Source organism: Nuphar pumila, chromosome 15, assembly GCF_984573655.1.
Source record: "Nuphar pumila chromosome 15, dmNupPumi1.hap1.1, whole genome shotgun sequence".
NCBI lineage: Eukaryota > Viridiplantae > Streptophyta > Magnoliopsida > Nymphaeales > Nymphaeaceae > Nuphar > Nuphar pumila.
The window spans coordinates 64,775,733-64,802,694 of record NC_143263.1 but is presented as its reverse complement, the minus strand read 5'-3'; the positions used below and the strand labels follow the sequence as shown (position 1 = coordinate 64,802,694).

Below are 26,962 nucleotides of genomic sequence, written 5' to 3'. Positions count from 1 at the left end.
TCTACAAAGTTTAGAAAATTCTGAAAAAGCATCATTTTTGCTTTTTAGAAAAATCACCCATGTAAACTGAGAATAATCATCTACTATAACAAAAGCATACTTAATACCATTCAAACTTTGAATTCTAGATGGTCCAAATAGATCTAAATGTAAAAGTTCAAGAGGACGTTTTGTTGAAACTATATCTTTTGCTTTAAAAGAACTCTTGATTTGTTTACCCCTTTGACAAGCATCACATAAGTGATCCTTTTTATATGGTATTCTAGGTAGGCCTCTTACAAGATCATTCTTGGATAACTTTGAAATAATTTTAAAGTTAACATGTCCAAGTCTCTTGTGCCATAACCATTGAATTTTATTTGAAACAATAAGACATTTTTCATTAAAAAAAGGTAATTCATCTAGATATAGTTCATACACATTGTTTCTTTTTTTACCTTTAAAAATGATCTTTTTAGATTGAAAATCAGAAATTAAGCATAAATCATTTTCAAAAGAAACATGAAAACCTTTATCACATAATTGACTGATAGATATTAAATTATGCATTAAACCATCTACTAAAAGACCATTTTCTATCAAGGGAAATTTTGGATTACCAATATTACCAATACCTATCACTTTTCCCTTGTTATTGTCACCAAAGGTGACGGTTCCTCCATCCTTATTTTGGAGGGTGGAAAATAACTCCGGCCTTCCAGTCATATGTTTGGAACAGCCGCTGTCCAATATCCATTTGCTCCTTATGTTGTGTACCTACAACAAAATCAGAAAACAGAGCATTTGACCCCTTTCTATTTTCGGGTCCATGAGAGTTAGTCTTAGGAACCCATATCCATTTGGATTTTGGTTTCCTTTGATAATAAATACTCTTTCTATAAAAGGATTTAGAATAAACATGTCTAGAATAATCATATCTAGATGCATTTCTATTAGAACTAGAAAGTTTAGTTCTATGAACAAAAGGTTGATAATAATGTCTTTGATTTTTTACCGCATAGTTTGGTCTATTTTGAGTAGCAAAGAAGCTATATCCCAATCCGGTTTTATTAACCGAGCATCTTTGAGAACCAAAAAGTTTTTCTAGATTCACTTGACCATTTGTGAATTTGGTCACTATAGAAAGAAGATCATTTGACTTTTCTTTAAGACTAGATTTTTTTTTTTGTAAGAGATTGGTTCTAACTCCAATTTCTTTTATCTCAAGTGCTTGGCAAGAATTTTCCTTCTTGAGATCTTCTATTTCTTGAAGTAACACTTTATTTTGAGAGTCAAGAGTTAAATTTTCAGTTTTTAACTCTTTATTTTTAGAACTAAGACTCTTAAATTTAGCATATAAATCATTAAATGCTTCAAATAACTCATCATAGTCAAATTGACTTACCGAATCTTCTTGTGCTACAAAACACATGTTGGCGACTTCTTCATTTGATTCTTCATCGAAAGAGGAGTTACTATCATCCCAACATGCTTGAAATGCCTTTTTCTTCTTGAATTGGTCCTTGGGCTTGAATTTGAGAAGAGGATAATCTTTCTTGATATGTCCTGTTTTTTTGCAGTTAAAGCACTTTACTTCATTGGGAATGGAAGAATCTGTTTTCTTTGCCTTTCTTTGAAATCTTCTATTTTTGATGAATCTTCTGAATTGCCTTGTGATGAGGGCAATATCTTCATCTTTATCTTCTTCTGAATTTTCTTAGTCAGAAGTAGCTTTAAAAGCAAGAGATTTCTTCTTAGGCTCTTCTTCTTGTCTGTCTTGAAGTTAGACCTCATATGCCATTAGGTTACCAACTAAGTCTTCAAGAGTGAGAGTATTGAGATCATTTGCTTCTTCAATAGCAGTGGTTTTTTTCTCCCATTCAGGAGTTAAACACCTTGGAATCTTTCTGACTAAATCCACTTGTGAATATTCTTTTCCAAGGGATTTCAAAGTGTTAGTTATATCGGTCATTCTAGTTACCATGTCCGATATAGATTCATTTTGCTTCATTTTGAACAATTCAAATTTATGAACTAAAGAAGCAATTTTAGATTCCTTTACCTTTGACGTACCTTCGTGAGTTACTAGAAGAGTATGCCAAATTTCATTTGCTGTAGAGCATTGAGAGATGCGATTGAATTCTACCTTGTCAACGCCACAATATAATGCATTTATGGCTTTGGCATTTAGTGAAGCAGTCTTCTTTTCATCATCGATCCATCGGCTGAAATCAGTTGATGGAGTTTGGTACTTTTCTGAAACAACTTTCCAGATATCGAGATCCATGAATTACAAGAATATTGTCATTCTTACTTTCTAGTATCCAGAGTTTGTTCCGTCGAAGAGAGGAGGACGAACAGAGGAGCTTCCTTCTTTGTGCTGAGATGTTGTAGTTGTCATGCTAGATGATGGTCAAATCAAAGTAATAGCAAACCTGTGCTTTGATACCAAATGAAAGTGCACTAGGATCTAGGCAACGAGCACTAGAGGGGGGGTGAATAGTGCTTTTAAAAATTATCTGCGGAATATTTAATGATTTTGCAAATCTCAAAGCAAACACACAAAGAACACAAGATTTTATCCTGGTTCGGTCTAACCCGACCTACATCCAGTCCCCAAGCAAAACCTGCTTGAGATTTTCACTATCAATCTTGTAAACTACAAGATCACACAGACCATAACTGGTCTCACTTTCAGTAACAACCCTACTGAAAGCAAACAACTCCTTTACACCAAGGAGTCCTTCTTTTTACAGAAAATAAGTAACAACTTACAAAACAACCTATGAGCCATCCTTTTGAATGCAAATGAGATGCAATTGGCTTTTGAGGTTGTTGAAATACTCTACTCACGAATTCACTATCTCTCAAAGTGATTTGAGTGAAAAACTGAAGTGAAAATATCACGTGAGTGAGAAAACAAATACTTGAATGAATAGAAGTGAAAAGCAATAAGTAAATGATTCAAATCGATTGAATTCTTGTTGTTTTTTAGTGTATAATGCACTCATATTTATAGTTAAAGTATTCTATACGTTGAGGGTATGAAAGGCTATCAAAACTGTCCATTTCGAACGATCAAAATGTTTGAAAAATGAAAAGATACACCTTTTTTGAAGTTTCAGGAAAACGACAAAATTAGTCGACTGAAACATCAGTTAGTCGACTAATAGTTAGTTATTAGTAGACTGGCAGTTATCGTCGGTCGACTGATCTGTTAATCGAGCCGTTTGAAAATCTGAATTTTTGAAACTTAGTCGACTTGAGAAAAGTTAGTCGACTGATAATATCATCAGTAGACTGGAAAACCTTTTAGTCGACTGCTGCTAAAATCTTCTGAAAAACAAACATTCTGTTCGGTCGACTGATAAAAAGCATTAGTCGACTGCTGCTAAATTTTCAGAAAACACATGTTCTGTTCAGTCGAGTGATAAAACCATTAGTCGACTGTTGCTAATTTTCCAGAAAACAGACATTCTGTCCAGTCGACTGATAAAACCTTCGGTCGACTAATTTGACAAAAATAATTTTTTAGAAAATATGGAGCGAAAGGATTAGTCGACTGGTAAGTCTATTGGTCGACTAATAAACATGAAAATTTAAGAAAAGAGTTTTCTAAAAAGATTTTCATGAGGGTTCTTTTTAGAAAAGTTTTTCTAAAGACTTTTAAGGTGAAATGCAACCTAAATATGCACTCTAAGTAAGGCTCTTACAAGAATCTAAGACTTTTAATGAATTAAACATTTGCACACTAGTTTTCAAAGATTCTTCATCGAATTCTTCAATTTCTTCATAGCCTTAGCTGAAATGCAGTTGATTCCACTTGCTCATCATCAAAACCTTGTACTTGAAGTATCATGTATGGCTTCATTGTCGTAACAACAATGATTTATGAATGTTGTGTTATATTTGTGAAAGGAAAAAATGTCTTCAAAATTAAGAATCAAAATTTTAGACATAGGTAGGATTTCAGCAATTTGTGAGGATTTTTCGAAAATGCACTATTTTACAATGATAGTACAACTATTTTAGTTATAATTTTTGTTGTCATGAATATTGTTAGGTGTGTAGGTATTCAATCGTCAAGAAGAAGGTGATCAGCTAAAATGGCTTGTTGGGTTGAAGAGGAGGCTATATAAATATATGTATAGAAAAAGTGGTAGCTGCTACCAGTTTTCTAGCTTACTGCCTGCCTACCGTGTGCAATCAGGCATGTTCAAACTGTTTTTCGCAAATCTGACCATGAGGGATGTGTTTGGCATGATCGATTTACTAAGAAATGACAAGTGTATCATGTTTTTCAATAAAAACATAAAATTTTAAGCCTTTAATATTTATGAAAAATTTAGACCGGTGATTATTAACATGGTTCGATCATTAACAAGAGAAAGAGAAACTAGAATATGTAAACCTATCAAATATGTAAACTTTGTTGAACTTACTTAAACCTTTCGATCTTCCTATCGACGGTTTCTGTGCAAACCCCCATTCCCCTTCCCTTCTTTCCCATATTTTCCCTCCCACCATCTCCACCACTGCCGGACGACCTCCCCACCTTCATCCCCGACCTCCACCACCGCCGGACATCCTCCCCACCACCCCCTCCTCCCTCTTGTTTATGTGTTTCACCCAGCTCCAGCCAAATGAGGTCTCCATGCCACCCACCACCACCTCCACCACGCCAGGAGGCCATTCGGCGGGGCGGCAGGGAGATCGTTCGACGAAGGAGGAAGGGAGACCCAACCTAGCTGTGTCTGGGTGAAACACAAAAACAAGATAGAGGAGGGGGCGGTGGGGAGGCTATCTGGCTGTGGTGGAGGCCAGGGATGACAGTGGAGAGGTCCAGGATGGTGGTGGTGGAGGCCAGGGAAGGGGCCACAGGGAGACCCGATTTGGCTGGGGCTGGGTGAAACACATAAACAAGAGGGAAGAGGGGTGGTGGAGGTTGGGGAGGTCGTGGTGTGTGTGTGTGCGGGCGGGTAGGGAAGGGGCGGTGATTGGAGGAAAAATAAGGGAAAGAAGAAGGGAAGGGGAATGGGGGTTTGTACATGAACAGTTGATCTGGAGATCAAACAGTTCATGGGTTTACATATTCTAGTTTCTCTCTCTCTATAGATGAGAACTGAATAGATTAGGTCTTATTTTCTCATTCTGCCTCTTAGGCCTCATAGTTTTACGTGTTTTATGATAGTTCTGAACTGTTAAATGTGAAACATGCTTGATTTATGATTTAGTGGGAACCAACTCTTGGATCATGTTTTTTCAACAAAAAAAAATGTTATTATGAGTCGCGAAGATTTGATGCCTTTATAACCATTGATTTTATATCACCGAAAAAAGTGGTATGTCAGATTTTGGTGAATATAAAAGTCGATTCCCACTAAACAAAACCTATAGATGACAACTATTGTGGTAAATGTGAGAAAAGTTGCAAAATCTACACTTTTTAAAGGGACTTGATGAGGCATATAAAAATTTAATCTTAAATAAAATTTAAATCTTAAATAAAATTTAAATCTAAATTGAAATTAAATCTCAAATAAAATTTAAGTCAATTTGAGATCCAATTTAACTTGAGATTTACATTTAAATTTTAATTTTAATTCAAATAAAAAATTAAATTAAAATTGAACTCACAAGTGAGACATAAAATTCATTTTTATTCATTAAATAATTATAAAAAAAATCACAAGTATTACAAGTTTTGGTCTTCATTTTCAATACTCAAGATCTGACCCATTTTTAGTATGTGTCTATATTTTATGCCTGACCTGAACCCATGAGTACACTAAAATCAGGCCGGGTCCGGTATAATAGGTTCAGGACGTCGGGTGGAGTATACCTGACCGAGTTACACCCCTAGTGGTCATCCCAAAAAGTACTCAACCATACACGAGAGGGTTCGGTAGCCGGTTAAGGGGTACTCATGACCCGATCCGCTCTCAACTAAATGTGGATGTGGATCACCACCGCCCGTGTCTGTGGCACGTGCTAGGCCACATACAGAAACCCTTGTGAAAATGAGACGCCCAAACCCTTCTCGGACTCTCTATCTGTTTTTGGTGGGGAGTGAGGAGGCGCCTTTTCTTTCTTCCATCAGATTGTGAGGTGACGGGATTCCAGTTCGATGGCACCGAAGAAGGAGAAGGCTGCTCCGCCTTCGGCGTCAAAGCCAGCCAAGTCTGGAGGTGGAGGCAAGCAGAAAAAGAAGGTACCCACTTTTTGATGTCCACCTTTTTTGTCAATTTGGGTATTTTAATGTTTTCTGGTTTTGGGTGATGAGGATTTTGCCAGGTTTTTGTGGGTGTAGTGTTAAGGTGTTTGAATTATCTTGTGTTTTAGTTCATGAGTATTTTTTCGATTGTTAATTTTTTTAGTCATTTATTATGGAAGACAATTGGATTGCGGTTATCTGCTACTTTATTTGAATTATTGTTATTGTTATTGTTGCTGATGGTAGGATTGTTGGTTGTGGTTGTATGAACTTTTCATGGTCGTGGGTTGTGAATGCAGAAATGGAGCAAGGGGAAACAAAAGGAGAAGGTCAACAACATGGTGTTGTTTGACCAGGCTAGCTATGATAAGCTGCTTATTGAAGTGCCCAAGTATAAATTGATCACTCCTTCCATCTTATCGGATAGGCTGAGGGTAAAAAAATCCATCAACCCATATATTCTTCAATTATTGCTTTTAGTTCCATTGGATGGTTCCATCATGCAGAAAGTTTTATGGTTATCAAGATAGTGCATAGAAGTTTTGATGCCAGCAGAGTTAGTATTGGGGGTAGAACTTGGCTCATATCATGAGTTTGGCTTGCATATGAAGCGTTTTTTTATGTCACCTTCATGGGCTACATCGTACATCATCAACCATTGCATTGTGTTTTAATGGTCATTTGAATTCGTGGTAGATGTTCAAACAAGTTCTGTAGATATGCTGTGTGAAATTTATCGAGGACACTGGGAAACATCATAGTGTTTAATAAGTCCACTATAGACACAAAAATCTCTTTTTCTACGAATCCCTCATCCTCGTTCACTTCTGTCCTACTTTCTAAAAAGGGAAGTAATTTCATATAATCTTAAAATTTGTTCTCATTTTGATGCATTCTTTTCATAATTTTTTACTATTTATTCTTCTGTATTTTCATATGTTTCAACTTTGATTTTTTTTTTTTTTGGAAAGGGATGAATGTCTGTGACAAGGTATCACTATCCCATTAGCTTGTTACAAGACTATTATACATGTAAACAGGCCCAATCCCAGGAGCACCGATTCAAGATAAATACTTGTAGGGCCATTTTTTAGTGGCACATGCATGGACATTGCTTTTGATAATATGGCACATTAAACAAATTTTCCATTCGTTTCTAGCCACGTGAGCCATGGCGCTAAAAACACCCACCACTTCCACACTAATTGCCAATGCAAGCTCCTTCAGATCGATGCTGGCATCAATAGTAAATCCTGGATGCATCTCGCCCGTGGAATGGGTAACTTTATGTCAGGCCAAGCAGATTTAGAAATAAGAGCAGAACCATAGTTTATGTTTCATTGTTTCTTCATCTAATTTGCAGAAATAGCTATAGCTCGTGAACTGGATTCCTTTCTTCTCGAGGTAGCCATGCATGCTAATTTTATCTAGTGCGACCAGTCAAGCAATGACCTTGGCCCTTGGCCACAGACTGAATCTCCATATTGTCATTTTGTGGAAATCTTTGACTCCTGGTTTTATGAGAGATTGACAGTAGGATGCAGTAGAAAACTTACTTGGCCTATCACATTGGCCATATGAGATTATCTTCCTCCTCATTTTTGCCTCCAAGCTGCCAGCATGCTCATCATTTTCTGCCATTCGTTTTCTTTGTTATCCTTGAAGCATCTTCAAAATTGCACACTCCATTCCTCACTCAACTCCAATAGTCTTGGACTAGAAGTCTAGAACATGTTTATCTTTGCAATACTATGCAGATTGAGAACAAACACATCATTGGATTGCATACATATTTGTAATCACCCCTAAATTCCACTTTATTTCCTTTTCCTAACTTTATGTCGATTTTCATCTTAAAATCTTGGAAAACCAACAACCTATCCTTCCAAGGATTCAATCCCCTTCTCCATTTATTGGTTATACTCCAGTTCCATGACTTGTTGCTGTTTTCATATTTTTTCTTCGATAGCCTGCCCATGGCTTATCCTCAAAGGTTAAGATACCACCATTTTGTTGATAAGGCCTTATTGAGGAGTGTCAATCTTTTATGCTCCATTTGGGCAACCGCCCAAACTGGGTTGCAAACCCTGTTTCCCACATGAAACCAGGTTTTGGGCTTGTTTGTCTGACACCCAAAACCCGGTTTTACGAGACCAGGAAATTACAATACATGGTTTTAATGAAGATGGTCATCTAAACACCATTTCAATAATCTATCTACTATTCCTTTTGGGAAGTTATTTTTCAAAACCATGTTTAAAAAAAATAAAATTTTCAAAACTCTCATGCAAATGAGGCCTTACATTATTTGTTTCCATTTGAAACACACACACACACACACACACACACATATATATATATATATATATATATGAGTGCTCCTATGGTAGTACACACTTGATTTACATAGATCAAAGCTCCAAAGGAAAAATCTAACCTTTGGATGATGTTTAGCATGTTCCATTCACTATTTCCATCTGTTAAAGTTGACTCAAATATGATGTTTTATACCATTTCTAGACCATACTTATTTTCATCAATTGTGAGTCATTGATTTTTCACCATTAAAAAAATGAATCTTAATCAATTGTGAGCCGTTGATTTTTCACCATTAAAAAAATGAATCTTGTGGGGTATTAAACATGATAAAACCTTCTAACCAAGGTTGTAAGTAGCGTATCGTTACTCGTATCGGTCGACCCAATAGTAACATCATATCATATCGTATCATAAATGTATCATAAATTTTTAATAAAAGAATTAAAAAAATCAAGGAAAATTAGTAAAAAATCTAAAAAAATCATATCACATGAAATAATGATGAATTGCACAAACTACATACATAAAATCACATATGAAGCATTTATATCTCTATTACATACCACAAGAGTCATACTTTCATATTACATAAACAAAAACATCTCATAAGAACAAGTTTTTTAATAAAACATGAATACATGATACATCAATAATCATGATCATCTTCATCTTCTCCTTCTCCTTCTTCGACATCCACATCATCTCCAAGATACGCGGGGTCTTCATCATCTACTTCTTGTGCTCCTTTCATGTTAATCCACTGAATGTCCTCTTCACTCAAAAGAGCCTCTGCTTTTTCAACCCATGCATCCAAGTCATCAAAATGTTCCAAACTGATGGGATCAAATTACTCGTTGTGCCTCTTTGCCGCTAACTTTTCTATTTGCCTAAAAGATGATATGAAAAAAATTAAAATTAGTTGAGTTTTGAATGAAAATGACAAATAAACTTTACAATTTTATATACGTCTACCTCAGTCGTAAGTTGTAGTGAACGTAGACGAGATCATTGAGCCTTTTGTGCTCCAATCTGTTTCTTCTTTTGACATGAATTTGCTTGAAGACACTCCATTTTTTCTCGCTTTCACTTGCATTACATGTTTGACTTAGAATGCGATTGACAAAAGCTCTCAAATTTGGAACATCACTTCCAAACCTAGCCCACTACAAGTCTACAACAACAACAACAACTACGCCTTCATCCCAAAACAATTGGGGTCAGCGATATGAACCAAAAAAGAAATTCATTTTGGGTCTTCCACATGAATCCTTTTCCTCCAATCATTTCTATCCAACGCCATGTCCTCGGTGAGGTTCAAAGCATTCATATCCTTTCCTATCATCTCCATCCAAGTCTTCCTAGGCCTACCCCGACCTCTTTTAACTAATATATTTTCCCATTTCTCCAACCTTCTAACTGGAGCATCATTAGGCCTTCGCCGAATATGTCCAAACCACCGTAAACGATTCTCTCGCATCTTATTTTCAATGGGTGCAACACCTACCTTCTTACGTATCTCTTCGTTCCGAATCTTATCTTTTATTGTATTTCCACACATCCATCTAAGCATCCGCATCTCAGCTACACTCATTTTTTGAATATGATGTCTCTTGGCAGCCCAACATTCCGTACCATATAGTAAAGCGGGTCTAATAGTCGTCCTATAAAACTTTCCCTTCAACCGCAATGGCATTCTACGATCGCACAGCACTCCAGTAGCACTTTTCCATTTCATCCACCCAACCTTTATCCTATGATTTACATTTCCATCAATTTCTCCATACTTTTGAATGATGGATCCCAAATATTTGAAATAATCATTCACCGGTATATCTTGCTCACCAAGCTTGCTTACTAAACCGACATCTCATATTGGTTCATTTTCATAGGATATGACAAAGTTTTTATGCTGGCTGTCACAGGCCTACCGCAACCCTCCTCCTTTATCCGGGCTTGGGACCGGCAGTGTATAACTACACAGGCGGAGTTTGCCCACTACAAGTCTGAAAAAAAAAACAAGAAAATGAGAAATCAATTATAAGACAATAACAAATATACAATCATATAAAACATTATAAGTAAATAACAATTTAAAATTAAAATTGAAATAGACAAAATAAATTACCTGGACGCATTGTGACAGTTTCTCACTGCTGCAGATCTCTCCATATCATACAATGCATTATCATAATTTTTTATTTTCTTATTAATTTGATATTAAATGCTATAATCAGGGTTCAACCTTTCAATGCAATCCAAAAGTCTCTTGTTGACTTCTCTGTCCATTTTAAAAGTAGGGGAGTATCTCAATGCAGAATTTAAATAATATGTTGCAGCATGAAGAGGTTGATGAAGTTGCCCAATCTACCTATGATCAATGATGTTCTATATAGTTATGTAAAATTTTTTTCTTCCCCTTCAAATTATTGCTAATGGTCTCTTTTGCCTTATAACCCATAGTTGTTCTGCTTTCACTGTCAACCAATCGAAGCACCTTCACCAAAGGTATAATTATTTTTAATAACTTCACGCATGAATCCCAGAATTCACTTATGAATACAATATCTACAAATTTTCTTGGTTTTTTTTTTTGTGCATGGGGGTATGCATTTCACTCATGATAAAAACATTTTTTAGTGCAATTTTATTCTTTACTAAACTTTGCACTGTAAAATTTTTTGTTGTAAATCTAGTAACTGCACTACGAATCAACTCAACACTACTAATGTACTTTTTCATTAGTCTCAAAACCCATGCACGATTATAAATAAATTTATTAATTTCTTGGCAGCATTCAATTATCTAATGTACTTCATCTATCTTGCCAATGTCTTCAATCATGAGGTCTATGCAATGGGCAGCACACGGGTCCAAAAAAATGACAATTTTTTTTGCCAATTCTTTATCTGCTGCCTTATAATTTGCTGCATTATCAGTAATGAACTATACAATGTTTTGAGGCCGAACCTCTTCCACAACTTGGTCAAAAACCCCAACAATACATTTGTTGCCTTGGGCGTATCAGATTAATCAATTGATTTAAAAAACATGGTTCCTTTGGGGCAATAGACAAGAAAATTTATTAAGGTCCTCGACTTTCTATGTCCACCCATGATGCTACACCCAGTTTCTCTCCAATAAGCCTTCACTTCATTCACATTAACATCTAAAATCTTAACTCTTAAACCATGATATGAAGGCATATTGTATCCAGGCTCGATACTGGTTATGACATTTGCCATGGCCTGAAAATAAAATGAATTTGCCATATTGAAAGGAATGCAAGTATCATAAAACCATCTCCCAACTGCGACATTCGCCAGCTCGACTAAATGCTTAGCAGTCATACCAGTACGAATGTTGGGTTGCGCCTCAGGGGCAGTCATAGGATAAAAAAACTCCTAATAGAACCTCTAGATCTACCTCCTAGTCCTCCTCTTGAAGAACTCCTTCATCTTTCTCTTTTCTTTGTGCCTGCGGCGACAATCGCGACACTACTAGTGCCACCAACCGCACATTTTCCCTTTGCTTTAGAACTTTCTATGTTTGAACATATGCTATAGGCTGTAGGATCAGAAGTAGGGAGTTCATCTTCGTAATACACATCCTCCGAGGGCTCCGCATGCCACATTTTTGCCTTATTCATCTCTTTTTTTTGTTTTTTTCCTCTCAGATTATCAAGTAATTGCTGACATTGTCATTTTACGACATTCAACAAATTCCTTGACGTGCATGCTTGCACATTATGATGTGTATCGGCTAAATGATGCTTCAACCCAGAGATACTACCCGAAAAACTATTTTGGCAATAGTTGCACTTGATTTTTAATTGTTTTCCACTCATTACTTGAGTGCTCCATTGCCATGATGGATCTTTCGATGCTATCTTCTCTCCAAAACACTCAATAACAAGCAAAAAATATGGATTTTTTTTACCTTAACCCATCTTCTTGAGTGAAAAAATGGATGAAAATAGGGATGGCAGTGGACCGGGGGAAAGCGGGGCCCCGCCTCGCCCCGTTTGGACCCGGGATGAAGGGTATGAAACGAGGATGGAGGCGGGGACGAAGGTTAAAATCCATCCCCATTCGGGGATGGACGTACCCTTTTCCCCGCCCCGCCCTATCCCTGCCACTTTTCCCCGCCTCATCCCCGTTTGAACCGAGGATGGAGGACATGAAACGAGGATGAAGGCGGGGTGGAGGTTAAAATCCATCCAAGTCGGGGATGGAGGCGGGGATGGAGGTTCTAATCTTGAGGCGGGGCGGGGGTGGAGACCTTGTCCCCCGCCCTGCCCCGCCTCGCTCTGCCCCGCTGCCATCCCTAGGTGAAAATGCACTCTTGAGAAAATCGTGCAAGCCCTCTCTCTTGCACACAAATCGGCCCCCAAATCGATCTCACAGACCCTAGGATGCGTGGGTTCCCTTCCAACAACCTCTACACATGTAGAGGATGGCCCTTAAGAGGCCTTTTAAACAATAACGATTTTGGGTCTTTTTAAGTGCACTAGACCCGTACCGTACGATACTGGGTGTATCGTACGATACTGGGTGTATCGTACGATACGGGGTGTATCGTACGATACGGGGGTGTATCGTACGATACAGGGGTGTATCGTACGATACAGGGGTGTATCGTACGATACGGGGTGTATCGTACGACACTCGTATCGTGATACGAGTGTGTATCATATCGTTAGACCAAAAAATAACGATATGTATAGTGTTGTATCGTACGATACAGCACAATACAAACAACCTTGAAATAAACCATGCTAAACACATCTATATGGTTAGATCTGCCATTTGGTGGCTAGATCAATTCAAACAAGAATGTGTACCACCATCAGGTATTATGGTACAAAACCACCATATATTTTCCCTATATATATATGCAGCCCAGGGTTACCGGAAGCGCCTAGCTAAAAGGGGAAGCGCGCTTCGGAAGTGCGAAACGTCGCACTTCCGAAGCGTGGGGGGGAAGCGTCCCCCTTTTTTGGGAAGCGCGCTTCCCTTTAATGGGGGACGCGTTTCCCTTTAATGGGGGACACGCTTCCCTTTAATGGGAAGCACACTTCCCATCACGCTTCCCCATCGCTTCCCCCACGCTTCCCCCTCGCTTCCCCTGTTTTTTTTCAATTTTTTGTATTTTTTATTTTTTATTTTTATTTTTTCGCTTCCCCCTCGCTTCCGAGACACTTCCTAGGTCGCTTCCGAGACACTTCCTAGGTCGCTTCCGAGACACTTCCCGAATCGCTCCTAAGTGGTCCCACGCTTCCCCGCTTCCTAAAATTTTGAAAGTGCCTCGCTTCCCGCTCCCGCTTCCCGTATCGCTTCCCGCTCTCGCTTCCTCAACTGGCAACCATGATGCAGCCTCCATGCGCCAGCTGGATTCCGTTTGAAACATATATTAAACGGATCAAAGAAGCCTTCTAAAACCTATACAAATGACGACGACTTGATTCCAACGAGATTCATTGGCTATAAATAGAGAGAGGTGATTCTTAGCATTTTTGCTATCAAGAAATACGCTAGAGTATTTTCCTTTTGAAAATGGCTATTATCTTGAAATGGTTTATTTTTTGATAATGTTGCATCTATGACAAGATAAACAAAAAATCGACCCTTGTCAGATCTGTCATCACCATCATCATCATTGTCATCTCTTTGTTATGTTGAGGTGTCTTCAATGTTATGTAGTCAAAAGCACTAGATGCAGCCTAAAAACCAAATAAATTTATTGTTTTTATTTTTATATTTTAAAATTCAAAAAGTATAAAACATTTAAGCCTTAGTTGTCAAAAGTGCTAGGCGGAGCCTAGGTGGTAAGCTCCTAAAAAGACTAAGCGGGGGCCTAGGTGGACTAGTCGGTACCCCAAATAAAAAAATTTAAAAAACACACAAAATATGTAAACATCTAAAATTAATAACAAACATGTATACAACATAAAATCAATCAACAATAAGCAATAAACAAAACATAACATGTCTAACACTGTAAAGTAATTATATTAAATAATCTACTAAAAAAATGAAGAATAAATAAACAAACCAAACCATACAACTACCAATGTGAATGAACAATATACAACAAATAAAATCATGTATAAAAAAAATTAACAACAGGAAGAGGAAATACCTAAATCACATGGACACTCCAAATTCGGTGTCGTACCAGTGTCGACCCGACAGGACACGGGTATGGGTACTGCACGACGTGCAGGTACACTGTGGGTCGAGTAAGATAAGTGATGGGCCAGACCAACCCCACCTGATAAAAAAAATGGTGTGGTTCAGAACTCTCGTTTACCCCCTTTCTCTCTCGTTCCCCCACCCTCTCGTTGACCCCTCTCTCATTTTATTTTTGGGCATTGACCTGGGTGGGAGGAAATGAGAGGGGGGGGGGATAAACGAGGGGAGTGAGAGAGAGAGAGCGGAGAACGAAAGAGGAAATGAGAGAGAGAGAGAGAGAGAGAGAGAGAGAGAGAGACCTTCTTTCTTCTTCTTCATATACACACATGTAGAGAATATATGTATATATATAGAGTGACAGTGGAAATGTGGTTAAAAAAACCCCTTATTTTTTATAATAAAAGGAAAATACACATTTATGTTTTAAGAAATTTTATTTTACCCCTTATTTTTCTTTTATACCCTTTTTTGTTTTAAAAAATTTTATTTTACCCTTTTTTTCATTTACATTTAAAATACACACACACATACACACACACATATATATATATATATATATATATAAATATATATATATATATATATATATATATATATATATATATATATATATATATATATATATATATATATATATATATATATATATATAGTTGTGTCCCTATACCCACATATTTCAAATTTGCCATGTCGTACCCTCTGTACCCGTGCTCGCACACTCGTACCACATCGTACGATATGGTATGGTACGGTATGATACATATCGTTACTTTTGAGTTTTGCGATACTATACACACTTGTATCACGATACGAGTGTGTATCGTACCCGTATCGGGTGTATCGTACGATACACCCTTGTATCGTGCTATATCGTAGGATACTGGGTGTATCATATGATACACCTTCGACACACTTTAAAAAGGCCAAAAATTACCTTTTTCTGTTTTGGGTTTTAAATACCTTTTGAAGGTCGACTTATCTATTTGTCTAGAGGCCATTAGAAGTGCATTTCCACCGTTTTTTCACCCAAAGAAGTGGGTTAAGGTAAAAAAAAGTGCATTTCCACCATTTTTCACTCAAAAAATGGATTAAGGTAAAAAATCTTTATTATGAGTAAAATTACAAAGCTACTTTCCAAAAAACATTTGACTCGGAAGCTACTGCCCCTACAATTTCCCTCCAAAATTAAAGATTTATATCAAGGTAGAAATCAAGCTCCACACTCCTCTAACAAAGATGGCATAAGATGATCCGCCATGTCAATGAGACACTCAAGTAATGAGTGAAAACCGATTGAAAATCAAGTGCAATTGTTGCCTTAATATTTTTCTTTATGTAATATTAAAGTATGAGTCTTGTGGCATGTTCTTCATTGCAAGATATTTAATATTTGCATTGTTCTTGTGAGATTATTCATGTTTGATGATGTCTTATGCAACTTACAGAGACATAAATGCTTCATATGTGATTTTATGATTGTGTTTTGTACAATTCATCATTGTTTCATGTGATATGATTTTTTTAGAATTTTTGCTATTTTTTTTCTAATTTTTTGAAAATTTTGTATTAAAAATTTATGATACATTTACAGTACGATATGATACAATACAATGTCACTTTGGGCCCGACCGATATGGCGATACAATACTTACAACCTTGCTCGTACCTGAGTGACATAGGGAAATACATTATAATTAACAATATCATTTGATTAGCTCATTGTGCTGAAATACAGTATTATATATGCTGAAATACAATATATATAATATAACTGAAATATAGTGTAATTAGCAGGAAGGAGAAGAAAAAAAGGAAGAGGAAAAACAATGAAAAGGGAAAAAAAAGAGCGAGAACAAGAGAGAGTGAGAGAAAGAAAGAGTGAGAACAGAGAGAGAAAGAGAGAGAGAGAGAGAGGGCGTACCTCTTGGTCTTCTTTTTCTTGCAAACATCTGAGAGAGAGAGAGAGAGAGAGAGAGAGAGAGAGAGAGAGAGAGAGAGAGAGAGAGAGAGAGAGAGAGAGAGAGAGAGAGAGTAGGTCATGTGAAAATATCTCAAAAATGAGATAAAGTGTGCGATAAGCACACCACCACCAATGTGCACAAATGCACAAGAACACTTAGAACAAATGTACACAAAGGTACAATAAAGAAACTCAAATGCACAAAGGCATACAAAATATAAAGAATTTTATTGAGAAGAATGGAGAACAAAAGCTCCAAGAAGTGAAGTTTACAAAGGGGGAACTCCCCTATTTATAAGAGGAAAAGGAGCCTTGGAGGGGCTCCACTAGCTGTTGGAGCCCCTCCAACGGTTAGAATTCTAACCGTTGGAGAGGCTCAACAGCTAGTGTTGAGCCCTCCAAGGTTGACTTTGAGTCAACAAAAATAAAGACAAAAAAGAAAAGAAAAAAAGAAACAAAAAGAAAAGCAAAAATACAAAAAGAATTACAACATATTCATAATTATGAATATGCGCAAAAAGAGAAAAGACTAAAATACCCTTGCGGGTTTTACAAGAAAAAAAGAAGCATATATATTTACATATATATATAAAGATAGATACATATACATATATACGTGATGTATATATGTATATGTATCTCTCTTTATATATATATGTAAATATTTACATAAAGAGATACATTTTAAGAGGTCATACCTCTTGGTCCTCTTCTTCTTCTTGCAAAAACCCGAGAGACATTGAGAACGAGAGAGCGAGAGAGAGAGAGGAGGGCATAGCTCTTCTTTTTCTTGCAAAAACCCGAGAGAGAGAGAGAGTGTGTGAAAAGGGGAAAAGGGGGAAATTAGGGCCCCTCTTTCCCTTTTTTATGTGTCGTTTGGTCAAGGCCCCAAAAAAAAACAGGACCGATCTAGGCGTAAGCCTAGGTGCTAAAATAGGGCCCCACCGCCCAAACCTAGTCACCCGGGTGGTGGGGCTGTGCCTAGGCGCCGCCTTTGACAACCAAGATTGTAGCATCATATTGCATTCATTGGCTCATGAGGGCTATGCTTGCCCTCAGTGCTCTCTCTTTCCAGATCAATGTTGTCTTGTTACATTGCATCATGTTCTAGGATCTGTTTCCCTGCATCATGAAGGGCATGGTTGAGAATAAATTATTAATAGGAATTGAAGCTGCATATGTTTCATTCTCCAAAATTCTTATTTATTAAGAAAACATTGGTATGCACTTTTGTTTGTTGCCCATCAAATTCTTCAAAGGGTTGAACTTCCAAAATGTGGTATTGTTTGCAATTAAGATCCCACATCCAAGCTTTATACGTTTCTGGTGGCTTGACCTGACTTTCCTTTTCAATGACCGGTAACTAACAAGAAAATATATTGTCTCCAGAATGGTTCTTGACTTGCTTTTGGGTATAATTTAGATGGTGAGTCCATCAGCATCATCAAGTGACTGCTGCGACAACTGAACCTTCTAAAGTTTTTGTTTTCATTTTTTTTAAATGCATAGAGCACATGGGTAATAAGAAATATTGTCAGTGATGTGCAATTGGGTTGCTAAATTTCTTTATGGCAAGATGGTGTAGATCTTTTTCTTAGAACATTCTCAAAAGAAATAATGAACTACCCCCCCCCCCCCCCCCCTTAACCCCAACAAAGGGATTAATATGTTGGAGATGAATCTGCCCAGGGGCTATTTCAACCATCATTTGTGCTGCTGTTCCTAGCTCCAAGATACTGAGTTTATCAAGGGGGAAGCTTTATGTTCAATTTTGGTACTGATAAACATTAAAGGTTTTGGATGTATGCGCAAGCAAGGCATGTTCCATGGGTAGCAGAAACAAGAGAGAATGTGGTCGAAGGATAAGGAATAAGGTAAAGAAACAGTCAAAGCTTTGTGCCCAGGGCTGTGATGATGTTGCTAGGTGCCAGAGGAAACCCGAGTGTTCTTGGATCATTTGAACTACGGTTATGTGCATGTACCATGTGTGTCATAATTCTGAGTCATGATCTTTTGAGGCCATAGTAACTAAATTTTGAGGAATGTAATGGCAATGAGTAACAAATAGGTCGGTCATTGTGGTAGATTGAAACACAAAACTAATGAAAATTGTAATTAAGACTTTGAGAGGATTGTTCTGAACTGAAAGAAGGCCCGGATAAGACTAAATGCTTCCGGAAACATTGGGGGAGCATGCATTTGGATTCTAAACTGTAAGATGTTTTGGCTTCCGCCATCTAAATTACTTTGAATTATCATTCTATCTTCAACACAGAGTATCTTTGAAACCACATTTTAATGTTTCAAAAATCTTTGAAGGTTTGGTATTAAAGGTAGAGGCCAACGTTGTTAAAAATGCGCCTCAAGGCGCAAAAAGTGCACCTTGCCCAAAGGTGAGGGTCCTTGTGCCTTGAGGCACATGTAAATAGCGTGTATGCCCTAAGCTGTACGCCTCATACACTATGAGGCGTACGCCGTAGGGTGAGGTGCGCCTCAGCTTGAGGCTCTCTCTGCTCTCACTCTCCCACTCTCTCTGTCTCTCCCTCTTGTTGTCTCTCGCTCTCCCTCTCTCTGCCGAAAGGAGGAAGAAGATACTCTCTCTCTCTCTCTCTCTCACCTCTCTTTCTCTCTCATGTCTCTCTCTCTTCGTTTGTCTCTCATCTCTCTCTCTTGATGTGGTGTTTAGTGAAGATAAATGGATTTTAGTGCTTTATTGAAGATAAATAGATTTTAGTGCCTTAGTGAAGATAAATGGATTTTGATGATTATGATAAATATTTGTGGTGATCCTTTTGATGTTGTGTTTAGTGAAGATAAATGGATTTTAGTGCTTTAAATTAGGGTCTTTTGTGTGTTTGTTAATATTCTTGCATTCTTTTGTGTGTTTGTTAATTTCTTGGCATTCTATTGCGTATATACATGCAAAAAATGTGTTGACTCACCCTTTTGATAGTGTTTGATGAAGATAAATAGATTTTAGGGCTTTAAATTAGGGGCTTTTGTGTGTTTATCAAGGTTGTAAGTAGCGTATCGTTACCTGTATCAGTTGACCCAATACTAACACCGTATCGTATTCTATCATATCGTAAACGTATCATAATTTTTTAATAAAAAAATTAAAAAAACAAGAAAATAAAAAAAAATCAGTAAGAATTCTAAAAAAATCATATCACATGAATTAATGATGAATTGTAGAAATTACATTTACATACATAAAATTACATACAAAGCATTTATGTCTCTATTACATACCACAAGAGTCATACTTTCATATTACATAAACAAAAACATCTCACAAGAATAAGTTTTTTAATAAAGCATGAATACATGATACATCAATAATGAGGTCTTCATCATCTACTTCTTGTGCTCCTTCCATGTTAATCCACTGAATGTCCTCATCACTCAAAAGAGCCTATGCTTTTTCAACCCATGCATCCAATTCATCAAAATGTTCCAAACTTGCGGGATCGAATTGCACTTTGTACCTCCTTGCTGATAACTTTTCAATTTGTCTAAAAGATGACATGAAAAAATTAAAATTAGTTGAGTTTTGAATAAAAATGACAAATAAGCTTTACAATTTTATATACCTTTGCCTCAGTTGTAAGTTGTAGTGAACGTAGACGAGGTCATTGAGTCTTTTGTGCTCCAATCTATTTCTTCTTTTGGTATGGATTTGCTCGAACACACTCCAGTTTTTCTCGCATTCACTTGCACTACATGTTTGACTTAGAATGCGAATGACAACTCTCAAATTTGAATATTTACTTCCAAACCTAGCCCACCACATGTCTGAAAAAAAGCAAGAAAATGAGAAATCAATTATAAGACAATAACAAATATACAATCATATAAAACATTATAAGTAAATAGGAATTTGAAATTAAAATTGAAATAGACAAAATAAATTACCTGGACGCATTGTGGCATGGTTTCACACTGCTGCAGGTCTCCCCATATCATACAATGCATTATCATAAGTTTTCATTTCCTTATTAATTTGATCTTAAATGCTATAATCAGGGTTCAACCCAAGGTTGCCTGACTAGGAAGCGGAAGCGAGAAGCGATACATTTTGAAATGTATAGAAAGCGAGAAACAAAGAATAAAAAAAAGCAATATAAGAATTGAGTAGAAGTCAAAATGAAATGCAAATAAAAACTAAAATAAATGTGATTATTCTTAAATTTCATGATTTTTAACTATAATAATTAAAATTTTAACAAAATAAAAAAAAGATGACTGCCAATTTAGAGAAAGCACATGGAAGTGAGTGAGAAGCTTGAGAGAAAACACGTAAAAAACATAAAAAGTAAAGTGAGAACATATTAGAAGAATAGATAAAGCGTGTGGAAAGCATAGGATAAGAGAGATTCTTATCAAGTTTCGGAAGATCACGCTTCTGAAGTGAGTTTTCGAGAAACGATTTTCACTTATCTAACAAACTTTCGGTAACTCTGGTTCAACCTTTCGATGCAATCCAAAAGTCCCTTGTTGACTTCCCTGTCCATTTTAAAAGTTGGGGAATATCTAAATACAATATTTAAATAATATGTCGTAACATGAAGATGTTGTTGAAGTTGCCCAGTCTACCTATGATCAATGATATTTCATATAGTTTTGTAGAATTTTTTCTTCCCCTTCAAATTATCTTTAATGACCGTTTTTGCCTTATCCATAGCCCCATGGAGATAACGGTCTGTCTGTACTGTCAACCAATCGAAGCACCTTCACCAAAGGTAAAGTTATTCTCAATAACTTCATGCATGAATCCCAGATTAACTTATGAATACAATATCTACAATTTCTTTTGGCTTTCTTTTTTGTGCACGGGGATATGCACTCCACTCATCTTATGAAAATATTTGTTTTAGTGGTTTTATTTTTTACTAAACTTTGCATTGTAAAAAAATTCGTAGCAAATCTAGTAACTGCATTATGAATCAACTCAGCACCACTAGTGTACTTTTTCATTAGGCTCAAAACCCATACATGATTGTAAATAAATTTAATAATTTCTTGGTAGCATTCAACTGTCTGATGTACCTCATCCATGCTGCCAATGTCCTCAAGCATGAGGTCTATGTAATAAGCACACAGGGTCCAAAAGAATGACCCAAAAAATTCTGCCAATTTTTTACCTATTGCTTTATAATTTGCTACATTATCAGTAATGAATTGTAAAATGTTTTGATGTTGAACCTCTTTCACAACTTGGTAAAAAATCTTCAACAATGCATCTGCTGTATTGGGCATATCAGACAAATCAATTGATTTCAAAAACATGGTTCCTTTGGGGCAATAGCCAAGAAAATTATCAAGGTTCTTGACTTGCTATCTGTCCACCCATCTGCCATGATGCTACACTCAGTCTCTCTCCGTGACTGCTTCATCTCATCACAATAAGCCTTTAATTCATTCGCATTAGCATTTAAAATATTTTCTCTTAAAACATGATATAAAGGTATCTTGTATCTAGGCCCGATACTGGTTATGGCATTTTTCATGGCCTGAAAACTATGTCACAGGGATTCGGCTAGGAGGGTGCCGCACCCGCGTCGACGCGACTCGACGCGGGTGCGGGTGCCGCACCGGGTGCGGTCAACTCGATCCTGGGTGCGTTGACCGCACCCAGGATCATTAATGTCCATTTTTAAAAAAAAAAATTGCCCAAATGGGCTTCAAATTTTTTTTTAAAAAACTTTATGCTAGTCTGTTAGCTGCTGACAGACTAGCATAAAGTAAGTTTTTCACGCACAGCTGCTGTCAGCACAGCTGCTGACAGCTGCAAAGTTTAAAAAAAAAACCCCCGCCTATTCCCCAACCCCCTTTTTATATATATATATATATATTACTTATTACATTTTTGCCCCTGCCGCAGCCCCGCACCCGGGTTTTTTGGAAGTGCCGAATCCCCGCACCCGCACCCGCGCCCGCACCCTCACCCATGTGACATAGCCTGAAAATTAAACGAGTTTGCCACATTTAAAGGAATGCAGGTATCATAAAACCATCTCTCAATTGCGACATTCGTTTGCTCGACTAAATGCTAAGGAGTTATAGCAGTACGAATGTTGTATTGCACCTCAAGAGTAGTCATAGGAGGGGAAAGACTCCTAATAGAGCCTCTAGCTCTACCTCCTGGTCCTCCTCTTGAAGAACTCCCCCTTCCTCTTCTTTCTTCTCATATTTTTTTGTGCCCGCTACAGCAGTCACGACACTACTAATGGCACCAGTCACAACTTTTGCCTTCGTAGTAAAACTTCTAATCCTATGTTATGAGCTGTAGGATTAGAAGTAGGGAGCTCATGTTCGTAATACACATCTTCCAAGGGTTTCACATACCTCATTTTTGCCTTATTCATCTCTCTTTCTTGTCTTTTTTCTCTCAAATTATCAAGTAATTGTTGGCATTGCCATTTTACGACATCCAACAAATTTTTTTCACGTGCATGTTTGCACATTATAATGTGTCCCTTGAACCTAGAGATACCACCCGAAAAACTATTTTGACAATAATTGCACTTGATTTTTAATCGGTTTTCACTCATTACTTGAGTGCCCCATTGCCATGCCGGATCTTTCGATGCCATTTTCGCCAAAAAATACTTAATAACAAGCAAAAAATAAGGATTTTTTTTACCTTAACCCACTTCCTTGATTGAAAAAATGGGTGAAAACGCACTCTTGAGAAAATCGCAAAAGTTTTCTCCGTTGTGCACGAATTGGTCTCCAAATCAATCTCACGGAACCTAGGGTGCATGGGTTCCCTTCCAACAACCTTTACAGTGTAGAAGTCGGCCTTTAAGAGGCCTTTTAAACCCAAAACGAAAAGGTAATGATTTTGGGTCTTTTTAAGTGCGCCAGACCCGTATTGTACGATACTGGGTCCCGGTACGAGTACGCGATACGAGTGTGTATCGTATCGTTAGACCAAAAAGTTACGATATAAACAACCTTGGTGTTTGTTAATATTTTTGCATGCTTTTGTATGTTAATTTTTTGGCATTTTATTGCGTATATACATGCAAAAATGTGTTGGCTTACCTTTTTGTTATAGTGTTAGGTTAAAATAAATGAATTTTAAGGCTTTAAATTAGGGGCTTTGTGTGTTTGTTAATATTCTTGCATTATTTTGTGTGTTTGTTATTTTTTTGGCATTCTATTGCGTATATACATGCAAAAATGTGTTGGCTGACCCTTTTGATATAGTGTTTGGTGAAGATAAATGGGTTTTTGGCATTTCTCTTATTTATTTGTATTTGTAGATACTTTTTAAAGTTTTTTTAAGTTTTCAAAAAACATAAATTTTGAGGCTTATGCTTTACGCCTCGAGTCTTACACCTCACCTCTGTTTTTGGTGGAGCACTACGCTAAGCTTCAATTTTTTTCACAACATTAGTAGAGGCAATTCTAGAGAAGAAATTTTTTATACAGAACTCCCTGTTTTCTTTTGATGTCCAATGAGATTTAAGAGAGATTGACCCTTTCTACTGTGTATCTGCAGATCAACGGTTCTCTTGCTCGAAGGGCAATCAAGGATCTCATGGCCAGAGGTTCGATCAGAATGATTTCTTCTCATTCAAGCCAGCAAATTTACACAAGAGCAACAAATGCCTAGTCTTTCTGCAAGTGTTGATATCGTAGATTGTTTCTAATGACACGCTCTGAAATACTGTTTTTGTCCTATTCTGAAATCATCTAAAAACTATTCCTTTCCTGGCATGCTTTTGGTGGACGGATTCACCTCTCTTGTTTAAGTAGATGCTTCATAGGCAATGAACATGTTGGCGATGATAATTTTAGCTTTTTGCTTTATCTTTCCTGCCAACGGGCTTTTCTTTTTTTGCAATTTCTTTGTTTGATTGTTTGGTATATTGCAGTGTTGCCACACTATCCCTGCTTTTTTGTTTCAAATAGGAAAATTATTTATCCTCTGGTTAGTTACCAGGCCACATCTTGTTGTGCTGCAATGGGTGGTGACTGGTGCAATGATTTTTTCCTCCAAATCTCCCATCTTTTTTCTTTATTCTCAAAAGATCCCATGTTGTACATGTGGCAACACAGGATGCTGTTTTGATTATTTAATTCTATCGGAAGTCACCACATCAGCAATTTTTTTAAAACCAAGTATCTGCAGTCACCATATCAGTAGTTTTTACATGCTTAGTGTCCAAGTCCTCATGGTGGCACCTTTGTGAGCTGTTTGGTTGCACCCGCCTTTCTTTAAAATTTGGGAGAATCTGGGATACTTGTATGGCATAAGGCAATATCCCAGCTTATACCAGTTTTGAGGATAAAGATGATTGTCTCATGGTGATCCTTCACACACCTCTTGCTGCCTGTGAATGCACACTTTTAGTGTGCCGCTGCACCTGATCACCCTCCATTGTTTCTTGGGCCCCATAACTGATCGGCCCTATCTCCAAGATGGAGGGTGATCAAGTGTAGTGGCACACTAAAGACATGCAATCACATTGCACCTGATCTTTTTCCCTTTTTCCATCCACATTATGTATAAGACTGCTCCGTAGCAGACTTTACTCTCTGCGAGTTGGATCCATCTATTATGCCCCAATGTGGCACTTTCGACTGCAAAGCCAACAATTGTTTATTTTCTTGAATTAGTTCGTTCTTGTTTAGAATGGGCGTGACGGTTAATCTCTCTAAGCATCCTAGAGTCGTGGGAGCTTGGTTGTGACACGCTTTGTGGTTTGTAGTCATGCTCTTCAATGTCTTATAACTCCTTATTAATGTGGAATAATGCTATTAAATTTGATGTAATTTAGTATTTAGGGACGTTTGTTTGATTTTGATTTGTCATTCTTTGACCCAAATGAAACAATGATTCTCATTGGCTTCATTCTCTCATGTTTGATTTGCGTTCACATGGTGGGCGGTTCGCATGGTGGGTGGCGAAGCAACTGTCTCCTTAGTGTTATGTCCGACAAGAAATGGAACTAGAAAATGATTGTACTGTCTTTGCAAAATGATGCACTTCCCGAAATACCTACCACTTTGATAAAATCTCTTGCATATCCAAAATTGGCGATGCTCAACTTTTTTAGGTATTTTTGCCCTTCGCACATGAACTTGTTGTGGTTCGCATGATATATATATATATATATATAGGTAAAATGTAAGAAGTTCACAACCTTTCAATAATAAAGAGATTTTGCTAACATCCATATGTATAATATTACATTTGCAAATACAGTACCACTTTCATGAATATCACTTATAAAACCTCAAGTAAATATTTCTCGAGAAGCTCCACAAATGTGTGTGACATTTACATATACCTAGTCTGAATGTTCCTAATGTTCGTACCCTGATGCTATCTCCGCAAATACAATACGACCTTTGCGAATATAACTTGCAAACCTCTTTTAACTAAATACTCCTTAGGAAGGTCTACAAATATGAGCTGACATTCACAAATATCTGTTGTGAATGTCCCCACTCATTTGCGAACATCCTCGTAACGTTCGCAAGATGATTTGCGAATATTTTTTGTGTGCGGATCTTGTGCCTTATTTGAAGACTTTCTGAATATTCACACATTGGACATGAGATTCATAATTTTTTTCAGGACTTAAATATGAATCTTCCTTTGTTTTTGTGAATGTCCATGTGAGCATTAACAACAACACTTCATTTTTTAAAAGCAATAGTTTGCATTTTAGGGCTTTTTTATGGTCCCCAACCCCCTTTTGCCTAATTATGTTTCTCCTGGCAAAAATTTTTTGGCGATTATTTTTTAACAAAATTCTCCAGCACTTTGCTTGCTCTTTGTCGCACGGTAGCACTTTATCGGTGATTTTTTTAGTGTTTGAGGCATCATCAATGGCGATATATTCTAGTAAGCACATCTTTAACGAATAGATTAGCTAATTTTTGAAATTTTTGGCATGAATAAGTTATTTTAACTGAACATTGTCATGAATCAATTATTTTGTAAAAGAATTGCATGGTTCTCAAGTTATCTTTGCATGTTCAATAGTCTACTCATTTGCATGTTTTACTTTGTTTCCTTAACTTGGTATGCCTTCATTTTCACGTAGTTGTTTATCTGATGTGGTTATGAGCTTTACTCTACAAAAAAATTTGTATTTTAGTGCATTGTTTTTCCTTGGTCATTAAATTTTTTGAATATAATTGGTTATGAGAAGTGACCGACAAATTTTGAACATCTTCATGTTTAAGAGCATGTACTTTGTCATGAAACCCCTTATGAGAAAATTGAAATGAGGAAGAGTTTATGAAAGTTGGTAAATGGTTCTTGGTACGATCTTG

The 26,962-nt window shown here is 37.0% G+C and overlaps 1 protein-coding gene across 1 annotated transcript; it reads left to right on the top strand.

The window, feature by feature from the left end:
- Window positions 1-6,008: 6,008 nt before the first annotated feature.
- On the top strand, window positions 6,009-24,484 carry LOC149815473 (small ribosomal subunit protein eS25x-like). Its single transcript, XM_089990146.1, has 3 exons — window positions 6,009-6,190; window positions 6,493-6,627; window positions 24,174-24,484. The coding sequence occupies exons 1-3, from the start codon at window positions 6,107-6,109 to the stop codon at window positions 24,285-24,287; spliced, it is 333 nt and encodes a 110-aa protein (XP_089846272.1). The 5' UTR covers window positions 6,009-6,106; the 3' UTR covers window positions 24,288-24,484.
- The last annotated feature ends 2,478 nt before the right edge of the window (window positions 24,485-26,962 follow it).